At 32.3% G+C, this 25,344-nt stretch overlaps 1 protein-coding gene and 1 long non-coding RNA gene across 2 annotated transcripts; both read left to right on the top strand.

Moving 5' to 3' along the window:
- Positions 1-332: 332 nt before the first annotated feature.
- On the top strand, positions 333-16,361 carry LOC123657579. The gene is made up of 3 exons (XR_006743729.1): positions 333-344; positions 3,462-3,463; positions 16,276-16,361. It is a non-coding gene; the product is annotated as an uncharacterized LOC123657579 (long non-coding RNA).
- Positions 12,198-13,771, top strand: LOC123657578 (venom serine protease inhibitor-like). Its single transcript, XM_045593103.1, has 2 exons — positions 12,198-12,337; positions 13,346-13,771. The coding sequence occupies exons 1-2, from the start codon at positions 12,250-12,252 to the stop codon at positions 13,528-13,530; spliced, it is 273 nt and encodes a 90-aa protein (XP_045449059.1). The 5' UTR covers positions 12,198-12,249; the 3' UTR covers positions 13,531-13,771.
- Positions 16,362-25,344: the final 8,983 nt, after the last annotated feature.

Genomic DNA, 25,344 nt, shown 5'->3' with positions numbered 1-25,344 from the left:
CTGAAGCGTAAGCGTAAAGAGATGATAATTTTTTCTTTAGAGAATATAAAATAGGAGAGATCAAATAGTTTTTGTTTTTACAGTCCCCGTGGCGATCCTTCCGTAAAAGGGGTGCATAAAAGATATGGACGTGATTTCTCAAGAGTATTTTAATAATATCAATGGTAAACAATTGAATTTTAGAGAGTTAAATTTTAATGAAAAAATGAGTACTTTTAAGTTTGTAAATTAAATTAAGGTTTATTTTCAAAAATTGTTCACTTAATTTAAATAAATGATAGTTATGCTAGATACAATTTTATATATGTATAGTAAACAAAAAAAAAGAATATTATATAATATATGTTGAAAGCGTTAATTCCACCGACAAACTGTAACGCAGTTTGGCGGGTTAAGAAAATGTAAAAGTATTTGGTAAAAATAAATAATTCATTATTTATTATTTTATTTACCCTATTTATTAAAACAAAAAAAATATAACACGAATATGAATTAAAAAGATGGTTGACGCATCAGTAATCGTGCAATATTTTAGGAGCCTGAATGTTAAAGTTCAAAAAGCTAATATTTGTGTATACTAATTCTTATTATATTATTAGTGGATACTAATTAATTTTCAATCGCCGCCACACAGATGTTATGGTATTTGTAATTTATTTTATTTTTCTTATGGTGATAAATGTTAGGTATAATCAATTATTTAATTATTTTTTTATTCTCTGTCGATATTTTTTCAATAAAAATGATTGATATTAAGAAAATTCAGTAGGTGATTAATCACCCCTTTTAGGTTCTCTTCTTTGTTTAAACAGGACAAACTTCTAAAACAGATACTCCAGCATAACGATAGGTGTTAAGTTTACTTACTACTTTTTAACGAATTTTGTCGAGCCTCGGCAAAAAAGTAAATGTAAATGACAGGAACCATAAATCATTTTTTATTTTCATACTTTTATACGTAGTTTTCGTTTTATTAGAAATCGCCAGGTTATATCTGTATCTGTACTGTTTTAAAATAAAAATAATAATTGGAATATTGAAGTAATTAAGTACAGTAAAACAGGAAATGTCTTGATCTAAACTTTAAGCAGCCTGATTAAAAAAAAAGTTTACTTTACTGATATTCGTAGATATTTATTTAGAAGCAATGTTAAGTGAACGTAATAAACGGTGTTGCTATTTGAATTAGTTATTACAGATACCTATGTTTTCAATATAATAATAATGATTAATAATAATATTTAGTTACTTTAGAAAAAAATATCCTGTACATTTGAAATTATAATAATAATTATTTATTTTATCAACTGAAAATAACCATTTCATAGATACTACAATTTCATCATAAAAACTCATTACGAGCTTTCAAACTCTCATCGTTTCGTAGTATTATTTCGCTATCTGACTTATTTTAACGCTAATGAAGCAATTAATGGCACAATTGTAACGTGACTTGAACGATTTATTCGTTTTCATTTTACTTTATCAACCTTTCCTTATTTTTATATAATTTATACATTCAATAATGAAAAATACTTCATTTTTTTATTTTTTTATATGACTAAGTTGGAGCATAATGAGTACTTCCAGATGTTTCAGTTTCAGGTGTCTCGTAATACGATTCCGTTTAGAAAGAACTCCAATATAGACATAATATGTATATGCCACAAATAACTCTTTTTATTAAATAAGAAGTTCACTGTCAATAAAAATCCTATAGTAATATTACTTAGGACCTAGTTTTTGATTTTTTTTTTAATTTTGTTGATTGGTTTTTAAATAAGTACATAAAAGATTTAGGAAATTTAGTATTTTAGAAAATAACAAATACCGTAAAACAAAATAAGTCAAACAAAATACTAATAATAATTCAAACTGTTAAGTGAAATAAAAAAACATTATACCTATGTCTTTATTTATTTTTGTCGACAGTATAAAATTACATAAATAATTTATATTTTAGTTTTACAAACGTCATATTATACAGTCGTGTGACTCATATTACGTCACTTCCGTTATATATTTTTCTTACGGTTTTAGTTTCATATTTTTTTCAGTTCGGTTGCCCAGCCAAATGTCAAGCCTGCCCTAAGGAACTTCGTTCCAAAAAACTATAATTCACACTACAACGACGCATAATAATAATACTCTTTTTTTTTTTTTTTTTTTTTAATCTTTATTTTTTTAAGGAGTTTGATCACGAAGTGATCATGTCACCCCTATGTGAGCTACTATACAATTAATTTCTAAAGTAATCTACAAATATCGACGTCTTAATCCTATTAATACTAATCTGTATAGCATCCTTGCCTCTCCAGACGTTGGAAAGGCAAGAATACTATTCCATATGCCAGTATCAAAAGTATTTACATTAATTCTTACAAGAAATTCTGCCCTTTCTGCTTCGTTCCGGACGCATTCAGCCATTATGTGCAGCACATCTTCTATTTTATCGCATTCTAAACAAGTTGGTGATGTAGATTTTCCCATTAATGCAGCAAAGCTGTTTAACGGAATATGTCCGGATCGCAGCCTGAAGGCAGTTACAGTTTCGGATCTGCTCATATTGGCACCAAGAAACCAAGGATGGTTGCATAAGGTTGGCTGTATGGTTCTATACTTTCGTCGAAGTATTCCTGCCAAAACTTTATTACAATTGCTTTCAACTCAATTAAAATATCGGAATAGAGAGGTAAACACTGATAAGGTATTCCATCAATCCCTGCTTCCCTAGCCAATTTATCAACCTTTTCGTTTTCCGCAATGCCAATATGAGAAGGTATCCACTGCAACGTAACATTTTTATTGTTTGTGTGGAGCTCGTTTATAGTCTCTATAATGTCATAAGCAATTGGAACACCCCGGAAACCAGGATAACCACAGTGAGAAATATGTTGAAGCGCACTCCTCGAATCGGTGAAAACTACAAAATCTCTATAATCAACACTCTTAATATATGACACAGCCTCCGCAATGGCAATTAATTCTACATGCATAATGGAAATATTACAATCTATTTTAAATTTAATGGAGGATGCGTTTTGTGGATCAAACACTGCTGCTCCAACATCGCTTTGGTTTTTAGATCCATCAGTAAACAAATAATAGTGATTTGGAAAGTTTTGTTGTATTGAATCATTACAAATAGTTCTTAATATTTCAAAGTCATATATTTTTTTTGGTTTTTTAATTTGTTCTATGGTTGGTTGTATTATTTTACATAGGTCAAAATTTGTCATCCATGTTTGTAAATTAAACATATCTAAATTACTACTAGCTTTAACATAATTTTCTTTAAGACATTCGTGGATTGTTATTAATAAAGGCTTTTTCTTATTTCTCCAATAAAGACTTTGGCAAGCATATTTTAATTCTTCTACTAGCCTAATAATTTCACTATTTGCGGTTGATTTACATTTTAGCCAAAATTTACCTGCCAAATAATATCTACGAAATAAAAGTGGTTCAATGTGTAGTTCAGACTCCATGACATGGACTGCCGTACTTTTAATAAATCCTCCTATGATACGTAAAAACTGATTTTGTATTAAATTTAATTTTTTTAAATGTATCTGCGCGCTGTTATCATATAGGAAACAACAATAATCTAACTTACTTCGGACCAAAGATGTATAAAGTCGTCTTAAATGACGTGGATGTATGCCCCATTGTGAACCTGCTAGAATTTTAAAAATATTAATATATTTTACAGTTTTACTACTTATTTCGTTTATGTGCTTGGACCACCTTAAAGATTTATCAAGCCAAAGTCCTAGATATTTGTAATGATCTACTATTTCTAATGATATTCCATTAACTTTTAATTCGATATTGCAAGATTTGTTACTAGTTTTAAAAATAATAACTTTGCTTTTAATTGGTGAAATTTCTAGGCCTATTTTTGACATAGTATCTGAAACTAGATTTAGAGATATTTGTATTCTTTCAGCAGCTTGTAATACATTTTCATGCGATGCATAGAAAAGGAAATCATCAGCATATTGAGAAATATGCACGTTATTTGCGCTTTTAGATATACAGGCAGTTACAATATTGAATAGTAATGGCGAAAGAGGGTCACCCTGTGCTAATCCACGACTAGTACTTCTACAAACTTGTTTTTCATTTGTTTGAATTTTAAGAATTCTATCTCTCAGAAAGTTTTCTAAATATTTGCAGATTTTTGTGCCTACCCCTAGTCTATCCAAAGTATGTAATAAACTATTTACATCAACGTTATTATACGCGTTGTCTATATCGATGAAACAGCATATCGTACTATATTTTTCTGTAAACCCTAACTGTATTCTGGAGACTAAAGAAGCAAGATTATGTTGAGTTGAATGGCATTTTCTGAAACCTGTAATAGTCTCAGGTAAAATATGGTTTCTCTCAATGAACCATTCTAATCTATTAAGTAGAACGGTGTGAAAAACCTTACAAACGCATGAGATCATTGAAATTGGTCTCAGCGAGAAAATATTTTGTGTATCACGTCCGGGTTTTGGTATTGGTACTATGCTGATATCTTGCCATTGGATGGGTACAAATGACTTAATGAGGAACTTGTTGTAGAGAGAGAGCAACAAAACTTTACCATTCAACGGCAAATTCTTAATCATTGAATACGATATGTTGTCACATCCGGGAGAGGTGTCCTTCACTTTAATGCTTTTTTCTAATTCATGTAGAGTTATAACTGATTCTAATTTGATATTACTGGATGAAAATGATTGTTTGTGAGTGGGTACGTAATCTGGTGCTAAATTTTTTAACAATTCATTGGCCTTTTCTACATCAATATAATTACCGTATGCTTTGTAGCCCTTTATCCACTTCAGTTTATTATAAACCTCTGTTTGAGTTGATGACTCATTTAAAGAAGAACACATAGCCTGCCATGACTGTGATCTGAATTTGCGCATTAACTTTTGAGAAGTACGTATTTTAGTCCGTAAGTAAGTCAGATTATTGGGAGTTGGATTACGGCGAAATTGCGACAGTGCTAAACGGCGTTCTGCTACACATTTTGAAAGAACTTGATTCCAATAAGGGCGAGGCAAGAAATTACTTGTAGGATTTGTACAAATTTTAACAAATGGAATATGAATATCAGCAGCAATGTTCATGTAGTCTATAAAATTATTGTAATCGTGTTGTAAATCGTTGGATATAATGAAGTCAGAATATAAGGTTTGAAGTAACTCAGTATAAGAATTCCAATCCGCTTTCTTAAAATTCCTGCGAGCTATACATTTCGGTTCTGCTTTTACATGTGCATTAATTTTTATAACACAATGATCTGAGGAAAGATGCTGACATTATTCCTCTACCTAAAAAAAGTAATCCGTGTTCTTTATCTGAATATCGTCCCATTTCCATCCTTCCATTTCTTTCCAAAGCTCTTGAGCGTCTTGTACATCAGCAGCTTAGCCGTTTCCTTCTAAATCATAATCTCCTTAATCCCTTCCAATCCGGCTTTCGTCCTGGACATAGCACGACTACTGCGTTAATTAAAATCACCGATGATATCAGGTCGAATATGGACAACCAAAGAGTCACGGTCTTGACGCTGTTAGATTTTACTAATGCATTTAATACCGTGGACTTTGACTTACTGTCCGATACTTTGTATACTCTTAACATATCTCCTGAGGTAACTGAGTGGTTTCAAAATTACTTGCGAGGTCGCCGGCAACGAGTCAGGGTTAACGACTCCTTTTCTAATTGGAGTGCGGTCAGAGCTGGCGTACCGCAAGGTGGCGTGCTTTTCCCTCTCTTATTTTCTATCTTCATCAATTGCATCAGCAAAGTTATATCTTCTCTCTACCATCTTTATGCTGACGATCTCCAAATCTACACACACTGTACTATTGAAGAATTGCCACAAACTGTCTCTATTATCAATGATGATTTATTACGAGTTGCTAATTGGAGTAAATCCTTTGGTTTAACAGTCAATCCAAGGAAAACGCAAGCAATCATAATAGGAAGCTCTAAATTTATTTCTCGTATTAATAGGTCACAACTGCCTCCTATAATTTTTGATGGCGTTGAAATTCCATACAGCGATAAAGTGACTAACTTGGGTATTATATTGGATCAAAATCTCTCTTGGTGTCCACAGATGTGTGAATTAAGTCGAAAAGTTTTTTCAGCTGTAGGATCACTCCGCAGGCTGCAGAATTTTCTTCCCACTTCCACCAAAATTACGCTTGCACATAGCATTCTCTTACCTTTGCTGGATTATGCTGATACTGCTTATCTTGATATTACTGAGGAGCAACTTAATAAGCTTGAGCGCATTCAAAATTTATGTATCCGTTTCATATTTGGCCTACGCAAATATGATCACATCTCTGATTTTCGCAAAAAACTCAAGTGGCTCCCAATTCGCCTTCGCAGGAATACTCACATACTTACTTTGCTATACTGCATACTATTTAATCCTGCTACTCCTTCTTACCTACGTGAACGTTTTAAGTATCTCAGCGAGTTTCATGAGCGAAGCCTTCGCTCCGATGATAGTTTACTTCTTAAAATTCCTCCCCACTCCACTAATTTCTACACTAAATCATTTACTGTCCAAGCTGCTCGGCTTTGGAACTCCCTTCCTTTGCCCATCAGACGCGTTGAATCCCTTCCAATTTTCAAGAAGTCGGTGAAACACTATTTCTCTCAATTTTAATCCTTCTATCTAGTCACATATTATCTCCTGTCCTCACTTTGAATTTTATCATAATAATTCATTAACTCTATATACGTCTATGTATGTCTATTACAACTTTCCATTTATATATGCCATGTACATACATATACTTTATTTTAATTTTTATTATTTTTTTTTTACATTGTTTATTTGTCTAAATATATTGTATATGTTTAGGTAAAACTGTACACCTAAACTGTCTACATATATACCATTTCCTTTACCCAAAGGTTGCCTGGAAGAGATCGCTCATTAGCGATAAGGCCGCCTTTTGTACTTAACTCCTGTTTTTATTTTTGTATTTTTGCTCACTTTTGGTGTACAATAAAGAGTTTTTTTTTTTTATTATTATTATCACTTCCTAAGGTTTCATTCAACACCCTCCAATCGAATCTGAGAGCGATATCCGTTGAAGCAAACGAAATATCAGGTGATGACTGTTGTATCACACCATTTACAAGTTTAATTCTCGTTATATCCCCGTTATTAAGTGTAACAAAACTATTATCGGACATTAACGCATCCATAATTTGCTTCCCTCTAGCATCTATTTTATTAGACCAGTTTGTGTGGTGACCATTAAAGTCACCAAGCAATAATGTTTTACTCCTTGAAGACGCGAATAAATGCTCCCAGTCAAGTTGGCAGGTGTTGACCGAAGGTGGACAATAAAGAGATATTATGTTTTCTATTACATCGCAATTAAATAGCTTAACTAATAAAATTTCTATACCTGTATTACGGTTATGAATATTACGTACTTGTGATTTTATTGATTTGTGCGTTAAAATGGCAACCCCACCATATGAATCATACCTGTCTTTCCGATATATGTTATAATGGCTTATTTTCAAAACACTCTCCGGTTCCAACCATGTTTCACTCAACACCGCAACGTGAATATTTTCTTGAACTAAAAGATTTTCTAACAAAACTAACTTAGGTTTGAGACTTTGACAGTTCCACTGCATCAAATTAATTTTAATTTTTTTTTTTTTTTTATTTCAGTCATTTTCACGTTGTAAATAATCAAGTAACAGTTTTAATATTGGCCACTCTGATACATTTTCTACTACCGTAATTATAATCCATTCAATACAACACTTAAATACCGCTACAACCTTAGATTGCATCGTTGCTCTTCTTAAGAATATAATTTCTTTCAATCTTCTTAATAATTCTCCAATATTAAAATCATTTGCTGTGTGATCATTTGGATTTCTCGTTGGGGATATTTTTTCATGACAAAGATTGCCTTCCATACTTTCGTTATCTGACTGAGCGTTATTATTAAAAACAAATTGTGGGTGTATGTCTTTTGAATATATATTTTTAGATTGTTTTGACGTTTTGATTATTTTTTTCTTTTTGGTGACGCCTGCATAGGTTGATGTGCTACTATTTTGGGTTGGATAATCTTGACAATTTAAGTTTTCCGTTTGAGATAGTAGAGGTTCGCCTTCTCGACTTCTTTCTTGTTCTTCGTTTCTTTCTTCGTTTTCTTTTCTTTCCTCCTCTTGATCATATACCTCGGGTGGTACATAAGTTTCAAGAGCTTTTCGGTAGGTACAATTAAATTCAGACATTAAACTTCTTATTTTCTTCTCTTTTAAGAATTTAGGGCATACTTTTGACAATGCCATGTGATTACCGAAACAGTTGACACATTTAAATATTGTATTTTCACAATTTTCGTGATTTTTTGAACATTTCGGGCACACTATCTTCAAAGAAGGACATCTAACTTTACGATGTCCAAATTTCCAACAACGAGAGCACTGTGTCACTGGAAATTCGTAATTTTCTACTTTGACTCTCAATTCTTCAACATATACATATGCAGGGATGAAAGCCCCTTTAAAGCACAACCTTACAGTTTCGCTGGGTATCCACCCCGGTTCTGTCAGATTCCTTCGACTGAGACGGTAAGCGGAAATTAATTGAGCTGGTAAGTCACATCTAATTTTTTCAAAAAATTTTTCATTCGTTAAATCTAAGTCTACATCTCTTATAATTCCATAAGAAAAATTCCTTTCTAACGCCTTCTGGATTCGCCAATTTTTATCTTTGAAATACTGACATTCTTCGATTTTTTGTGCGCTTATTTCGCTAATTATATCTATTCTGACTTTAAATGGATTTAAATATTTTACCCTAATAATATCCGAAATGTTTTGTTCTTTAAAAATTCTAGCCAAAGAAAACTGTTTTGGTAGTTTTTCTTTACTTGAAATGTAAACTTCAATTTTTTCGCTTTCTTTTAATTTTTTCTCTTTTCCCTGTCCTACGGCTGTCCACTCACTTTCACTTTCTTCTCTCATTCTTTTCTGCGTCTTATCTACATCTCCTTGCTCCTCAAAAATCTCACTGTCACTTAAATATTCAATAATCGACATATTATTCACTAATGATGTTCATAAGCAAAGCGGTCGAGGATGACCTCGACCGCCGCAACTTGGTAAACAATAGGCCGATCGGTCGTCCGACGATGTAAACACATAAAAAATATGAACGCCACCTTCTCGTACGAGTGCCGCATCGAGACTGAATAATACTCTTTATTGTACACCATTAAAAGAAACAACAGAGACGCATACTGTGAACGCTGGCATTAAGATAATTGTGTTTGCTCGCAAATGAAAAAAAAACCGACTTCAATTACATCGACGAGTAATACAACGTAGATCGACGAAAAAATAGTCAAGTAACTACGCGTTATCAAAGATTATTGAACTTGTGTCACTAACAATTTTTTTTGAAACCCCATTTTCGCTCTCTTGTAAATAATGATTTTTCACTTGTACCAGTGGTCACAACAACAACTACAACTTGTATGTGACCGACAGGCATTAAATAAGGTGGTGTTTACTTGGTCACGAATAATCGTGACCATTATTAGCTCGAATTAAAGGAAAAATAATATTTTTCAAAGAATTTTAATGACTTACGAAATAATAATAATTTAAAAAAACAAAAAACCTGCGTGAAGAAGAAATGATGAAAAATCAACTGAAAAGGCTAGAACAAGATAAAAATTTAATAATTACACAAAGCCAGCGAAATAAATCGAAATAATATCAAACATTATGTACTGTACACTTAAATATATATATAAAACACAGTTTATTTTCCACAACACGACTCTCTATAGGCTACACAGAAACATTCCTTCAAAATATCACATAATAGAATATAAGCATGCATTAATTCAAAAGTTTTTAGATCGAAGTCTAAAAACAATAAATAGTTCGACGTAGTAGACATATTTATCTTTGCACCAGCAAACCAAGGCAGATTCATTAATCAACACACTTTTTCCAAAAATAATGACTACAGTCTTTAAGATTTCACGGCCACTGTCAACACGTTTACTTGTTCTACTTACCGAGCTTACCGAGATTTTCGTCTTAAGCCTCCCGATATTTTAGATGTTATAGAGATGGTGTCAGCAACTAGTGTTTTAATTTTTAACCGACTTCCAAAAAAGGAGGAGGTTCTCAATTCGACAGTATTTTTTTTTTTGTATGTTACATCAGAACTTTTGACTGGGTGGAGCGATTTCGAAAAATTTTCTTTTAATCGAAAGGTGGTGTGTGCCAATTGGTCCCATTTAAATTTATTTGAGATCTAACAACTACTTTTCGAGCTATATCTAATAATGAGTTTTTACTTGACGCTTTTTTTTGTCGACCTACGTTGTATTATACCGCATAACTTTCCACTGGATGTACCGATTTTGATAATTCTTTTTTTATTGGAAAGGAGATATCCCTAGTTTGGTATCGTGATAAGGAAACCAGGATCTGATGATGGGGTCCCAGAGAAATTGATGGATATATTCTTGAAAATCCGCAATAACTTTTCACTGGGTGTACCGATTTTGATAATTCTTTTTTCTGTTGGAAAGAAGATATCCTTAGCTTAGTACCATGATAAGGAACTCAGGATCTGATAATGGGATCCCAGAGAAATCGAGGGAACTTCTTGAAAATCCGCAATAACTTTTTACTGGGTGTACTGATTTCAATAATTTTTAATTTAATCGAAAGCTGATGTTTGTCATGTGGTCACATATAAATTTCATTGAGATCTGATAACTACTTTTTGAGTAATCTTTGATAACGCGCAGTTACTTGAGTATTTTTTCGTCGACCTACGTTGTATTTATTACTCGTCGATGTAATTGAAGTCGGTTTTTTTTCGTTTGCGAGCAAACACAATTATTACAAGTAGTATTTTCACTTATTGCGTTTTACTCGGTGCTATACCTAATTTTTAAGGTGTCAAATGAAACGTCTCGAATTACCCTGAATGAAGACTCCAATCGTCTCTTTATTTAACTACGCCCAATAATACATATTTTGATTGACAAGAAGAAAGTTATTACATTTTTCATATATTTATAAACTACAAGGTTATATAAATGCGTAAATATATCTTCGAACATTCTTATATTAATTTCTGTAAAATATTCTTAACATTTTTTCAGTCCTGAATTAAAAACCATGGCCCTGATGCATGAATTGTAGCGACGACAACGGATACTTTGGAAGTTTACATAATAGGTTTTCAAGGTTCACAAAATCAAATCCTTTGATAAATCGCAGAAACCATAAGTAGCATACTGTGATTTGTCCCAAGGTTGTACTCTAGCATCAATTGTTGTGATAATTTTGGTAAAGGTGAAGTATATGAATGTTATGGTTCACTGTGAAAAAAAAACATTTGCACACGCTATTCTCAAAATAACCCAAAACCGCATTATTGCCACACATTGCCTCAAAATAAATATAATACGCGAGAAATTTGTAAACACATAAAATTGTAATCCTAAATTTTTTTATTTCGTAAGCTAAAATATTGTTACCATACATCAAGTTTCCATGTAAAATAAGTAATAAGTATAAATCTGTATAGGTATAATAATTTGCTGCTCCTAATTACAAAAGGGATTTTCCTCAACAGATTATCCAATTGTTTATATTTACGTCATGTTCTCCTCGAATCATTTACTTTTGCTATAGGTACTCATAGGTATATTTACTATAATTCATATAAACATTTTTTATGCTATATAAAAATTTCCCGGCTTCGTACCTTATTAGAACCGATAAATACACATATTTTGCTCAAAAAAGACTACATTTTATTTTTATTTTAAAATCATTTCAAAAGTTACAAAAGATCGTTGCAGACAGTTCGGGATAACTGCAAGAGAAGAGAAGACTAGTCAATAGGTACATTAAAATATCCAAATAAAATAATAATAGGTTAGGTTAGAAAGGTTCAGATGACGATGCGGGCACACCTAGTAAATATCATAATTACATATCTCTGTCTTAAAATAACGATATATATATACGTTATCTATCAATAATTAAATTAATTTAATTATAATCAAATAATTTTAACCAGCCTGCTCTAAGATACGAACAAACTACCGATTAAACCTGCAGATCCGTTAATTGCTGTAGTTGAGTATATAAACATAAGACACAAATAATTTAAATCATTTCCGTGTTAGCTCACTAGATACAAACATGTCACGCCGGCTTCTCTTCGTCTTTGTCATTTTATGTTTTGTTTCTGTTGTGGTAACATCGCCGATAGAAGAGGCACCGCCGTTGGGTGAGCACTATTTTATTTCCTAAAAAGCTAATGATCTCGAAACCAGAGTTAAAAATAGAAAAAAATGTGAATTTACGCTCGACTCAAAGGATATTTTTCTTAACTTTATGATAATTATAAGAATAAGATTTTTGAATTAACTTTTTTTGATTTGTAAAATGACCATATATTTTTTTCACTATCTGTTTATCAGTCAGCTGTTCCCTAAAACACAGAACAAAAGCTAACCTTACCTTTGTAAAAGATGATAGTGTGTGTATGTAAAGAATGTTCATTTTGTATTAAGTGTCTGTACACACAGAGTTTTGTAATAACACAGACAATACAGTTGTGCAATAGGTGCATAAGACTGTGCAGATTGCATTAATAATGATTAATGACTGAGACCTGAGTTAACTTAATACTTAAAATGAAATCCTAAGGTAAATTTACATTATTAAATAACGAAATATTACGCTTTAAATAATCAAACCAGTTTTATAACAAAGAACTAGCGACGTTTTTGATTTTGAAAAATTACATTCTGTGGAAAGTTCCATTATATGACTGGAATTTATAACCTTTTCAGACATAAAGGTCAGCATTAGATAAAATTTCACAACAAATATTTTGCGATGTGAAACGTTATCTAAGTAATTTAATGAGCGCATGGAGCATTAATTAGGTGCTAAGATTTACGAAAAATAAAATATTTATCAACACTTATAATTAGGCATTATATATAACGCTATATCATGGTATAAGTCATATTCAGAATTTATATATTTTTAAACTTTCATAAGTATATTTTTTAAACTTTGTGTTACAACTGCTTTGAGTATAGTTGGAATTATTTCTCTGCTAATAGTTGTCTGTGAAGGGTCGCTTTTAGTGCTAATGCTGCAGATTCATTTTGATTAATGTAAAATATAGTAGTTCTGTAACGTAGCCAATAGAGTATTAAATAATTATAATCATACATTATTAATAATACAGATAACTACTAACTAACCTATTTTACGTTTTTAGATTGTCCAGAAAACGAGCGATACTACAAGTGTTCTTTGGAAGTATGTTTTAAGACCTGTGATCACCTAAAAAGGAATCCACCATGTCCAGCTATATCTAGCGACTGCTTCCAACCATCTTGCGAATGTGAAATGAGCTACTTGAGAAACAGCAATGGCGTATGTGTGCCGTATGAAGAGTGTTAAATAAAAGTATTATTATTGCCGTTTTTGAAACTGTTAACCGTCAAAACTTATACATCTATCTATTGAAAAATGAATTGAAAAATCTTAACTGAAAATAAAATAAAATTATTTCAAATTTTAAAATTTACTTGTACTTTAATCTACATAGCTAGGTATGGAGAATTATTAATAACGTTATGTTTTGGTTTTAAACTAACAATATTTATTTGTAGTTTCCATTGTATTAAATGCACTTATTATATTTGTTGTTTTACTTAGTGTAAGTTATTTAAAATTAACATATTTTAAACATATTACATTTCTTTACTGAGTTCCTGTTTTTAAACTTAGAACATATTTTTATTGAGTTGCCGCTCAAAATCCGGAATCCGACTGGGGAAGTATCTCAACTTTACCGAAGATCACAGCTCAATAATACGGCTCACAAGCAGTGAGCCTATGATGAATAAGGTGGCCAGAGCTGCTGGGGTAGCTTCGGTAATGCGATTGGGATGATCTACAGTGAACTATAGACAAAGATTTCTTTAATTTAAGATAAATCAGCAATTCTTAGAATTGGCACAGTTAAAATTTCAGCAAAAATGTAAAAAGAAGTCGATAGGTGCGTAAGTATAATTGCACCTTAGTTACCAGTAACACAAAATTTATTAGATACTTAAAAAAATTATTTCAAAATATTATCAAAACTAGATAGATAGGTAATAACTTCATTCTCTTTATCTTACAAGATAAAACACATACCTATATACATATAAATAAAATAAAACTACATACTATACTATACTATACTACATACATATAAATAAAATAAAACTACATCTACATAGGGACAATCCCACTGTTAAGCGCTATTTAACAATCTATATATATGAAAAGTTCGTGTCACGATGTACGTTAGCGATAAACTTTGAAATTACTGAAGCATTTTTTATCAAATATTGTAAGCATTGTGGTCCAACTTGGAATATATGGTAGTTTTTATCTCAATTATTGATCTCAATATTAATTATTGCAAATTAAATGTTTATCATACGACTTTAGTGTATATTTATCGGTTAGTTCTATAAAATCCTAATAGATGGCGGTTTGGCATTTAAGTTGCATAGTTATCTGGTAGATGGCGCCGTATTTCTATTTCTAGATTATAGATGGCGGGTTTGAATATAGAATTTTTTTTAATATAAAAATATGTCCACGGGCTTATAATGCCCGTGCTTTTGTTATTCCAATTTTTATTTTTGTTAATGATCGTTACTTGGTACACTACTGCAGCTTACATTAAGAAAACTAATTATTCTATCTTAGTGTCCCTAATGCAGACGTGAGTCCACCGACCAAAATTATGCTAACTTAATTGATACTTACATGCAAAAAGATATAGATTTTTTTCGTTTTTTTTTTTAATATTGTTATTTTTTTATTATATTTTTTTTTGTTGCGCCTTATCTTTGTTATTATTGTCATTATGGTCTATGTTTATGTTTATATACACTTACTTGCTATCTATAATATATGTTGAATATAGAATTTCGATATATTTAACAAATTATAATTACTGTACGCGTTGCTGTGGCTGGGTTAGCTAGTATAAAATATAATATAATAATCCATCTATAAATTATTCTTATATTACATGAAGAGTTTATGAAAATATTATAATGGCATAATATATTAACTAAATTCTCATTTAAAACTGTAATTTCAATTGCTCGAAATATTTCCCTACTCAAGAGTATCATTATTAATATTTATAGTCGAAAAATACTGTTGTACCATTAATAATGTTCGCTCAAACAAAACTATATCTATGTTGTATTATTTAACTAAGAATATCACTTTAAATCAAAATTATATTAATGATAAAGATGTGTGGATTTAGTGGCGCTGTATTTCATCTAAGATATGACTAAATTTATAACAAAGCACAGTTTTTTTAAAGAGTAGCTAAGGCTTTCTTGTCGATTCTCCTCTTCTGAATCTCAATTTTAAATCGGTAGTTACACTTTTAACTATGAATAATTAATTAAAACAACGCATTCACGCATTCAGTCCTTAACATCCCACTGGTGGGCATAGGCTTTTGTCTCTATGTCATCATCATCATCATCATTGGCCTTAGTCCATCTATTGTAGACGATTTAGACAGTGTCAGTTAGACACTGTGTCGCCTAGGACACTCTTTAGGAAACTGCAGAGTTGCCTAAGCTCTGCGCCACCCTCTCGACCTCACTAGCTAGGCCCACAGGAACGACGAGTCGATACGTGTAGAGCAAGTTTGGCTGCAGGAGTCTTACGCATTTTAGAGCTATGTCACGGATGCTTAACGGAGACCCCATTCCGGGTTTCAAATGAAGTTTTCCTTCTCCAAGCCCCTGATGATTTTGAGCCAGGTTTATCCCTCGGTCGCCTTTTACGACGCTCACGGCAAGAAAAGGGGTGGTTCTATTCTACTCGGCCGACACCACGCGACATTCTCTATGTAGGAGAATTAGAGCTAAATCTATCGCGCTGCTCCACTCGTTATCATCTTGATTTCTAAAAGGTTATCAAAATTTATTTCAGGGCTTAAGAATTCATAAGTATTCCGTACTAAAAATATCAAATTTGATAACTGTAACTTTAAAGATTAAATATCTAACTCTGATATAAATATTTAAATCGAACTCTCGTTTGTTTATCTATCAATTTCAATTTCGTAAGACAGATCGCTAATTTCAATGAATTGGTCTATAACTACATATTAAGACGTATTTTTTTAATTCATTTTAGTAGAAAATAGTCCCTTTCTGCGTCACGACGCCTCAGTAATGAGGAACACGTTCCTCGTCACTGACAACTTTCTTTCAATGTCGCCCCATGTTGCTCTGTGGGTTGCGATTGCATCGTGGTCTTTCGTGTTGAGTGCGGTGCAGATTTGATCCGGCCAGCACAATGGGCTCCGTCCTCGGGGTTTCTTTCTTTCCACTTTGCCGGTGATAACAATCTTCTCCAAGTGTGCTGTCCATGGGATCCCGAGCATCCTTCTCCAACACCACATCTCGAAGACATCAATGCGTTGCCGATCAGCTATTTTAATTGTCAATGCCTCAAAATAGTATTCCAATATTTAAAAGAAAAACAAAAATGCAATCTAACTAACACATAAAATTCTAAACCAAATTAACAGACATTTAATATAAGTTCATCTCAGTTTTGAATTGCATGAAATTTATTTATTTTATTTTAAAAGACAAACCAATAGCGTTATGATACAACAATATGAAATAATATTTGATCTCTATGAATATGGAATATTAATAAGAGATTACACCAATATGAATAACTTTCCACTAATGTTTCGATACTATGGGTTGTAACGTATAGGTAAATGAATTGTTCCTACTTGGACTAATATATGTTGCAATGATTCTATTTTGCAATAGTTCTTAAAAAGAATGTATTAATTTTGAGTTAATGGTGAGTAATTTAAAGGTTGATGAATTACAAATAAATCTTTCCACTAGCTTTCTCCTTTTCCGTTCTCCAATAAATGTTAAACCTTTCAAAATATAGAACTGAGGAAATTTGTCCGCGGTCGCTTTACGACTGTAATTAATGTTATCAGAAGATAATAAAATAGCTCTCGCTAAAGAATTCTAGACAAATAGCACTTCGAAATACCAATCTTCACGTTTATGACAGAAATTAATAGCAGCTTTTACGAATGCAAGGGGGTTGATATTATTTAATTTACTGTCAAAAGTAGATAGATGAATAAAAATTAAATCATGACTTTGAAGCTTTACTGTTAATTATCTTTATACATATCTTAGTGGATGGTTTGGGGTTTTTGGCCGACGACCAGTTCCTTTAATGTCGTTCCGTCTCGATTCCCGTTTAAAATATTCGTATTTACACTAATAAATATTTCTTGTTTCTTGTTTTTGCTACCGCGTTTGGTGAGTTCGTCAAGCGTTTGGTCCGGCTGTTGTTGTAAAAACACGGTAGAGCACATCGGGAAATATTTTGCTCAAAATCTGGATCAATTCGATTGGGGAAGTACCTCTACCTTACAGAAGAGCACAGCTAAATAATACTACTTTCAAGCAGTTTTGTATTCATGTGGTGAGTAAGGTGTGAGTAACCAGAGCTCTTGAGTGGATGGGCAGTAGGGTCAGCAACGCGCGTTACATCAGAAAGTTACGGTAATCACTTACCATTATACCAACAGTATTACAAATGATATATAAAAATAGAATTTGCATCAGTTGCAACAGACGGCCTTATCGTTAATACAGCGATCTCTTCCAGGCAACCTTTGGGCAGAGGACTAAATAAGGAGTGTGGAATGGGGCGCAAATTGTTATGTAAAATAATACATGTACATATTATACTTACATACATACATATACACTATATACATATACATATACATACACAAATACATATATACTTATAAAAAACTTGATAAATTCATCATATGGTTCATTCCTCCCATCCCGAACCCATCGTGCGTCTGCGAGCCTGAGGCCCTGGAGTCCGTCCTACACCTACATATATTGAAGTGTCCAATAACATAGGTCGACCCTGATACTCTTAGCTTGAGGTCAAGATGGCGACAGACAGTTTGGCTGAGACAATGGGTAAGAAATACAGAGACGTAACCTTATTTAAAAAAAATAGTGTACAGTAGTTAAATACACAAATAAAAATTTGAACTTAAAGTGTAAGAAAACGAAAATTAAACTTAAATACGGCAAGAACTACTGTACTGTGTGGCTACGGTACTAAAGAATATAGCCATCCCCTCTCTTCCCGTGGGTGTCGTAAGAGGCGACTAAGGGATAACACAGTTCCACTACCACCTGGAACTTAAAAAGCCGACCGGTGGCGGGATAACCATCCAACTGCTGGCTTTGAAATACACAGGCCGAAGACGGGTAGCAGCGTCTTCGGTGCAACAAAGCCAGCCCTGCGGTCACCAACCCGCCTGCCCAGCGTGGTGACTATGGGCAAAGCACATGAGTTCACGTTATTTTTGGCGTAAACTTGTGGAGGCCTATGTCCAGCAGTGGACTGTATAGGCTGTAATGATGATGATGACGGCAAGAACTTCAAAAAAGCAATATTTTAATCATTATTTATTAAGCAGAGTGCAATAGATACAATGAAAGACATAAATAGTTTACAGAGTGCCAGTACGAGTAGAATACTAACTAAAAACTAGTCACAGAGTTGCTATAAGGTCTGCGACTAACATATCGGAGGGTCCATCCGGTCGGGAGGGATAGATTTTTAAGAGATTTTTTGAAAAAAAAAGTTATATTATTCCTAAGTAACTAAACTCAATTTAAGGACAATTAGAGCAGTAATGAGATTCTACAAGTAAATGAACCATAAGAAATTGAAAACGCAAATAATAAACTACTTTTTTCAATTATGGTAATAAAAAACCGGCCAACTTCCGTTAGTTATGATTGTTACCAACAATCGACGATTTTGAACGTCCAAGTCTGTCATTTAGCGTTTTGTAATTCTGCAATCTTCAATTGATGCACACTAGCCGATTTACTTAAACAAATTTACCATATTTTTTTCAATTTGAAATACACATTTTGAAAATTAATATTTTCACCTCATAAAGGAGAAAAGACCGATTTTTGTAATAAAACGTCGAATCTTTTTTTCAATATAGCACTTCAAATATACAACCAAATCTTTGTCTGATTTTTTTTTTTCAAATCAACAAAATATTTTGAAATTATTCCTATGTAAAATTGAAAAAAAAAATCATTTCACAGTATAAGAAAAGGAGATATATTTGATTCGCCAATGGTATTTATACAATGGAATTGTACGAAATAGAAATGAATAAATATTACAATTATTAATCATAAGGTATTTATACCAAAATTAATAGATTTTACCAATATTGACCAAAAAAATATATATTTGAATATAATACTGTTTTTTTTTTTCTCCTGTTAATTTTCCTTTACTTTTTATTACAGTTTATTTACTTTGCTTGAGTTTTTTTTATCACTTACCACCACTACCTAGTTCTTAATCAAGATTAATTACAAATGATAAGCAAAATTCCAAAATTATACATTTTATTAACAAAACTAAAATTGAAAGAAATTAATACAAGGAACACGTGTGAACCGCCTCATTCCGATTCGGATGGCCTCGTCGCCTGTCGCAGGGTTTATTAAAACTTTCCTTCCGTCATAATAAAGTTTCTTATTGAAAGAGCTCGGTTACATTTTTGCAGCAGCCAGCGTTTTTAATTGCAAGAAAGATATTGTTTTAAAAAATTTTTCTTTCAACAGAATAGGTTATAATTGTTAATGTATTCGTTTTAGTTATATTCGATATAATATAAAGCAATAATTATTTATTAACTAGCTGCCCGGACAGACTGCGTTCTGTCAAAATTTAACGGATAGTAAAAATTAAATTTTCTTTTAAATATCTTTTAGCATTAAAAACTTCCGTGGTCCTTAAGGAACATACAAAAAAATTAGCCGAATTGGTCGAGCCATTCTCGAGTTATAAGCTTAGCAACATTCATTTTTATTTATATACACTAATAAAAACAAGATACATATTATACACTAACAAAAACAACATTATTAACATCCGAGTCAAGTAAGCAAAAAAGTTGAAATTAATCCTTTTGTTTCACTTTATGACTCCATGATTCAACTTCTCCAATTACTTTTTTCGACTCGATCACTTAAAGTATGTTATTTATACGCGTTCTTATTTTTACAACGATTTAATTGGTCAAAGGCCTTGACCAAGCTAAGATAAAGCGAAATCTTTATTTTCTTAACGTAAATCGACTATAGCTGAAAATATTATGCAAAACAACTATAATCTTATTTGTAAATGGGCCCATGATGTTGGGCTGGTGATTAACGCTCAGAAAACTAAATTTATACATTTACATTCTTCCCATAACGTACCTACCCCGGCTATCGTGGAACACACTCATGAATGTTTCCATAGTAGTCGTATTAGTTTAAATAGTCAATGTCCACTGTCAGAAAAAGTAAATAACATACTTATCTCGGCATCGTTATTGATAACAGATTTAGCTGGAAGCCTCACATAGACCTCGTCTGCTCTAAATTAAGATCTCTACTTAGTAGATTGTGTATATTGAAACATAAGCTCCCATATAAAATTTGTAGAATATTGTAGAATACTAGCCCTGGCTCAATCTGTTATCAGTTATGGACTGAGTAGCTACGGTAGGACCTATAAAACACATTTAAATAATATTTATGCTTTACAGTTACGTTTATTAAAAACCATTATCCCCAAATTTAAAAATAAAAGTATCTTGAATGAAAGTGATATTTTTAAATATTGTAATGTCATGGATGTATTTACGTTGGTGAAATTCAATATCCTAAATGAAGTTAATGATCTTTCTTTATTAATCGAAAAATGTAGACCCAATACCCTAAGAAATATTCAAAACTCAAAAAAATTTGTCACACCAAATGCTAGAAATTTTCATGGAGCTAGAATGTTAAACACCATTATGCCATACCTGCATTTGTAAATGATCTTCCCGAAGACCTACAAAAGTTTTACCTGGACAAACGCAAATATAGAAGATCACTAAAAGAACATTTATTGAAATCTTTAAGCGTTTAATAGTCATAAAATTTTGGCAAAAACCTAAGTTTAGATTTAATTGCTTTAACATGGTACACGACGCGGCAGCTTGTCCAGATAAGCTCTTCTGAGTTTTCGTGGCAGGCTTATGTATAAGCTTTTTATGTGTTTTTTGTATTTTTGAACAAATAAAAAAAAACTTAGTTTTTAAGACCTTGATTGTTATAATAATAAATAAATAAATAGAGGAATTAAATATTGAAAAGGAGTGGCAATTCTGAACTCTGAGGTATAATATATAAGCAATAACTCCTTCCTCCTCCTTAGTCGTTCACTCTTGAGTGGTCGTGGTTGACGACGATTCATTGGCTAAAGTAGCCCCCGCGCCATGCCATCGGCATAGTTCAAGTTAGATATTTGTCTACCTCCCACTGAAATTCCCTTGTCCCATTTATATTTTCACAACATAAGCAATAAGCATAATATATAATCTATAAGTAATTTACAGAATACTGTATTCGTTTACTTTACTAAAACTGTGTACCTTTGGAAAATAATAACCCAGGCAAAAAGGTTTCGTGTTAAGTGTCTAAATGTATTCAAAGTTTGATTTAGTACCGAAAAGGACTTATGCAAATTCTGTTTCACAATATCGGTCACAATACGGGTCGCTTTGAAAATTATATTTGAATGACAGAATTTTGCCATGGATTTTATTGTTTTACGTAAAACTCTTTTAACTTATTTTTATTCTTAAGTTTTTACAATAATATATGATACTATATATGCTTAATGGGCAACTTCACCTTAGACATTTTTTTTTGCTTTTTTATGTTGAAATAACTAGAAATTATGTTTTTATTCAAACTAAAATAGTTTTCAGTATTTAAAGTACATTGTAGATTCAGCGATTACATTTAAAAACGATATAATTTGGTTTCGCTAAAGTCATTTATTAGAATTTTGGAGTATATTTCCTTGTTTAAATTAACAAGTAAAATCACAACAAACTGACGTAAAAATGAATTCATGACTTAAGTGTCAAAACAATAGTAAGAAACACGAGTGATTCACTCATCGTCACTTTAGCCTATCGCAGTTCACTGCTGGACATAGGCCTCCACAAGTTCGCGCCAGACATTATGGCGCGAACTCGTGTTTTTGGCCATAGTCATCACGCTGGGCAGACGGATGAGCGCAGGGCTGACTTTGGCGCACCGAAGAGGCTGCTGCCCGTCTTCGATCAGTGTATTTCAAAGCCAGCAGTTGGATGGTTATCCCGCCATCAGTAGGCTTTATAAGTTCCAAGGTGGTAGTGCAACTGTATGATCCCTTAGTCGCCTCTTACGACACCCACGAGAAGAGAGAGTGTGGCTATATTCTTTACTGCTGTAGCCACACAGCTTACTGCCGTAGCCACACACCTTATTAACAGTAATTAAAAGTATATATACACAAAAACAACTTTTATCCTGTTCTTTCGAAAAACAACAAAAATATTCTAATTAAAAAAAACAGAATGTCTTAAATATATCATAGGAAATAATATTGATATATCCTCTACAACTGTACGTGTATAATAAGTATAACACGCTAGTATATCTTTGGTAATCAAAGAACTTCAAAAGAAAAGTAATTCCATATAATCCGATGAATCAGCAATCGCTCCATCCGATTAATGAGATCTTAAAAGTTTTTGTATTGATTCACGATCAAAACCCAAATAGTTGTCAGGGGAACACGATTCTTTTCGTAATTGAATTTGGCTACTTCATGTTTGCTTCCACAGAGCTAGCGTGCACAGTGATAAAATTCCATGCGATTTTTTAACCAAAAGTAGGCGAACCAGGGACAATTGTGAACGGACGCACTGTGGTACAAATTGACGCTGAAATTCTCTCTCGACGCGTATTAACGAAAACTCAAATAGCTAATATTGTTTTCTAATGTTTACGCGAATTTCAGTCATTACAATGAAATCACTTTTTCGGATTTGTCCATAGTTGCTGTAAAGTATCCGAAACATCAGGCATCTAAAAAACTTAATATACCGCGATAAAATGCGAAAAAGTTGTTTCATTATAATCAAATAGCTAATATCAGTACATCCTTTTACGGCAAACAAACTAGATTGCCGTTTACACGAGTACTCATAAGTCCAATTATAAGTCCAACATATTAAAAAAAAACAATTAATATTCCCATTGATATCAAATGCACCTATACCCAAGTCCTTATAAATAAACATTATTACCATTAATATAATAAAAGACTGAAATTTTGTGACTAGCTAATCAAAAATATTAATGAAATCATATCGTCATTTTTAAAAACTCTTTCGAATACATCGTCCGAGTGTCTTTTAGTGACAAATATTAGATTTAAAAAATTGTAAATTATAATTAGGTAATTTTCTGTTACATCTTAAAATCCGTACCGCAAACGCGGTAGTGAGCAGTAGCTCTTATTCAGTTTCAAAGTATCCCCGGTCTTTGTTGACCGTTCTTTGTTTAGTTTCTCGAAAGTTCGTGGCTTCCTACTTGAAACAGCTCGTGGCTAACGTACGGATATGACTGTTTGATCGTCCTTTAAGATAGTTCCAATTGTACCGTATAAACATTTGTTGGCAGGAACTTAATTGAACAAAGGTACTTTTAGAAGAGATAAGAAACCACTGCCACTGCTAAGTAAATTTATCAGAATTTGTGAAGTGTACGAGAATAACAAATATATTTACATATATAATTATGTTAAACATATTAACTATAAAATCAAAAGTTTCATGCATAATAATTGTGTTTGCTCGCAAACGAAAAAAAAAAACCGACTTCAATTACATCGAAGAGTAATACAACGTAGATCGACAAAAAAATAGTAATACTTTGTTCGTATTCCATATAACGCGACATTATAAAATTGTAGAATTATATAATGTTCTACTGTTATTTCTAACATTTTGTTAGCGATTGTAGGCAGAAATTTCATAAAAGGCCCGTCGTCGATTCGCGCGAAGCGCTGACATCGCTTATTACGGCGGGTTTTTTAGTTGAAGCGGATTTATATTGAATTACGGTTTATGTCTTTTTTATTAAAAATATGTAATGTTCATGTTTTCACACAGCTCCGATGCACGACTGGAGTTTACCCCTTCAGATCAACTGTCTAAATAGGCACAAAAAGGCTTACTAGTCTAAGAAATATATTATTACTATATCAAATTGTAAATAAATGAATGCAATAACGCCATCTATCGGAACCTAATTGCGTTATTAGAAAACGTCTGAACGCCATCTCTAACAAGGTCATTCGTTCAGTAGATTTTACTGTTCAATTTTTTCATTCCGGGGCCTTAAATGAAAATCGATTCTTAAGGAGAAAACTCCAAAAACAGTCAAGTAAATACGCCATATCAGATATAGCTCAAAAAGTTCGAGTCAAATCTCAATTATATTTAAATGGGACCACATGACAAGCACCACCTATCGATTAAAAAAAGAATCATCGATATCGGTCCACCCAGTAAAATAGTAATGAGGTTAATATAACGTTGGTCGAAGTAAAATAGCCAAGTAAATACCCAGTATTAGCGATAACTCAAAAATTAAAAGCTCAAATATATTTATAACGAATAAAATGCTACTCTCTACTCTAGTGGAATATTGTAATTTGATCGATAGTGAACGAAGTAATTTCATTAAATTTTGATAGATGGCGTTGTGGCAAAGTATTGAACATGACCACAGTCGTCTTAACATCGTCATGTAAATACGTGTCATCAAAGATTACTCAAAAATTGCTCATTATATCTCAATCATATTTAAAACGGACGACATGACAAGTATTAGCTTTTGATTTATACAAAAAAGATCAAAATCAATGCACCCAGTAAAAAGATATAACGTATAATACAACGTAGGGTGACGAAAAAACCGTCAAGTAAATACGCAATATTAGATATAACTCACAAATTACGAATCAAATCTCAATTAAATTTGAATGGGACCACGTGACGAATAGTAGCTTTTAATTTATATAAGAAACGTCAAAATCGGTGCACCCAGTAAAAAGTTATGAGGTATAATACAACGTAAGGTGACGAAAATAATGTCAAGTGAATACGCGTTATCAAAGATTAATCAAAAAGTAGTTATCAGATCTCGATAAAATTTATATGTGACCACATGATAAACATCAGCTTTCGAT

This window comes from Melitaea cinxia, chromosome 11, assembly GCF_905220565.1.
Source record: "Melitaea cinxia chromosome 11, ilMelCinx1.1, whole genome shotgun sequence".
In the NCBI taxonomy this organism is placed as follows: Eukaryota; Metazoa; Arthropoda; class Insecta; order Lepidoptera; family Nymphalidae; genus Melitaea; species Melitaea cinxia.
The sequence above is the reverse complement of the archived record's forward strand: the minus strand, read 5'-3'. Positions and strand labels throughout refer to the sequence as shown.

What these genes read in the sequence shown, in the direction of transcription:
- LOC123657578 (XM_045593103.1), top strand. Translation starts at nt 12,250, where the DNA reads ATGTCACGCCGGCTTCTCTTCGTCTTTGTCATTTTATGTTTTGTTTCT. An exon ending in AGAAGAGGCACCGCCGTTGG is followed by an intron (nt 12,338 to 13,345) that starts GTGAGCACTATT and finishes TTACGTTTTTAG; the next exon opens with ATTGTCCAGAAAACGAGCGA.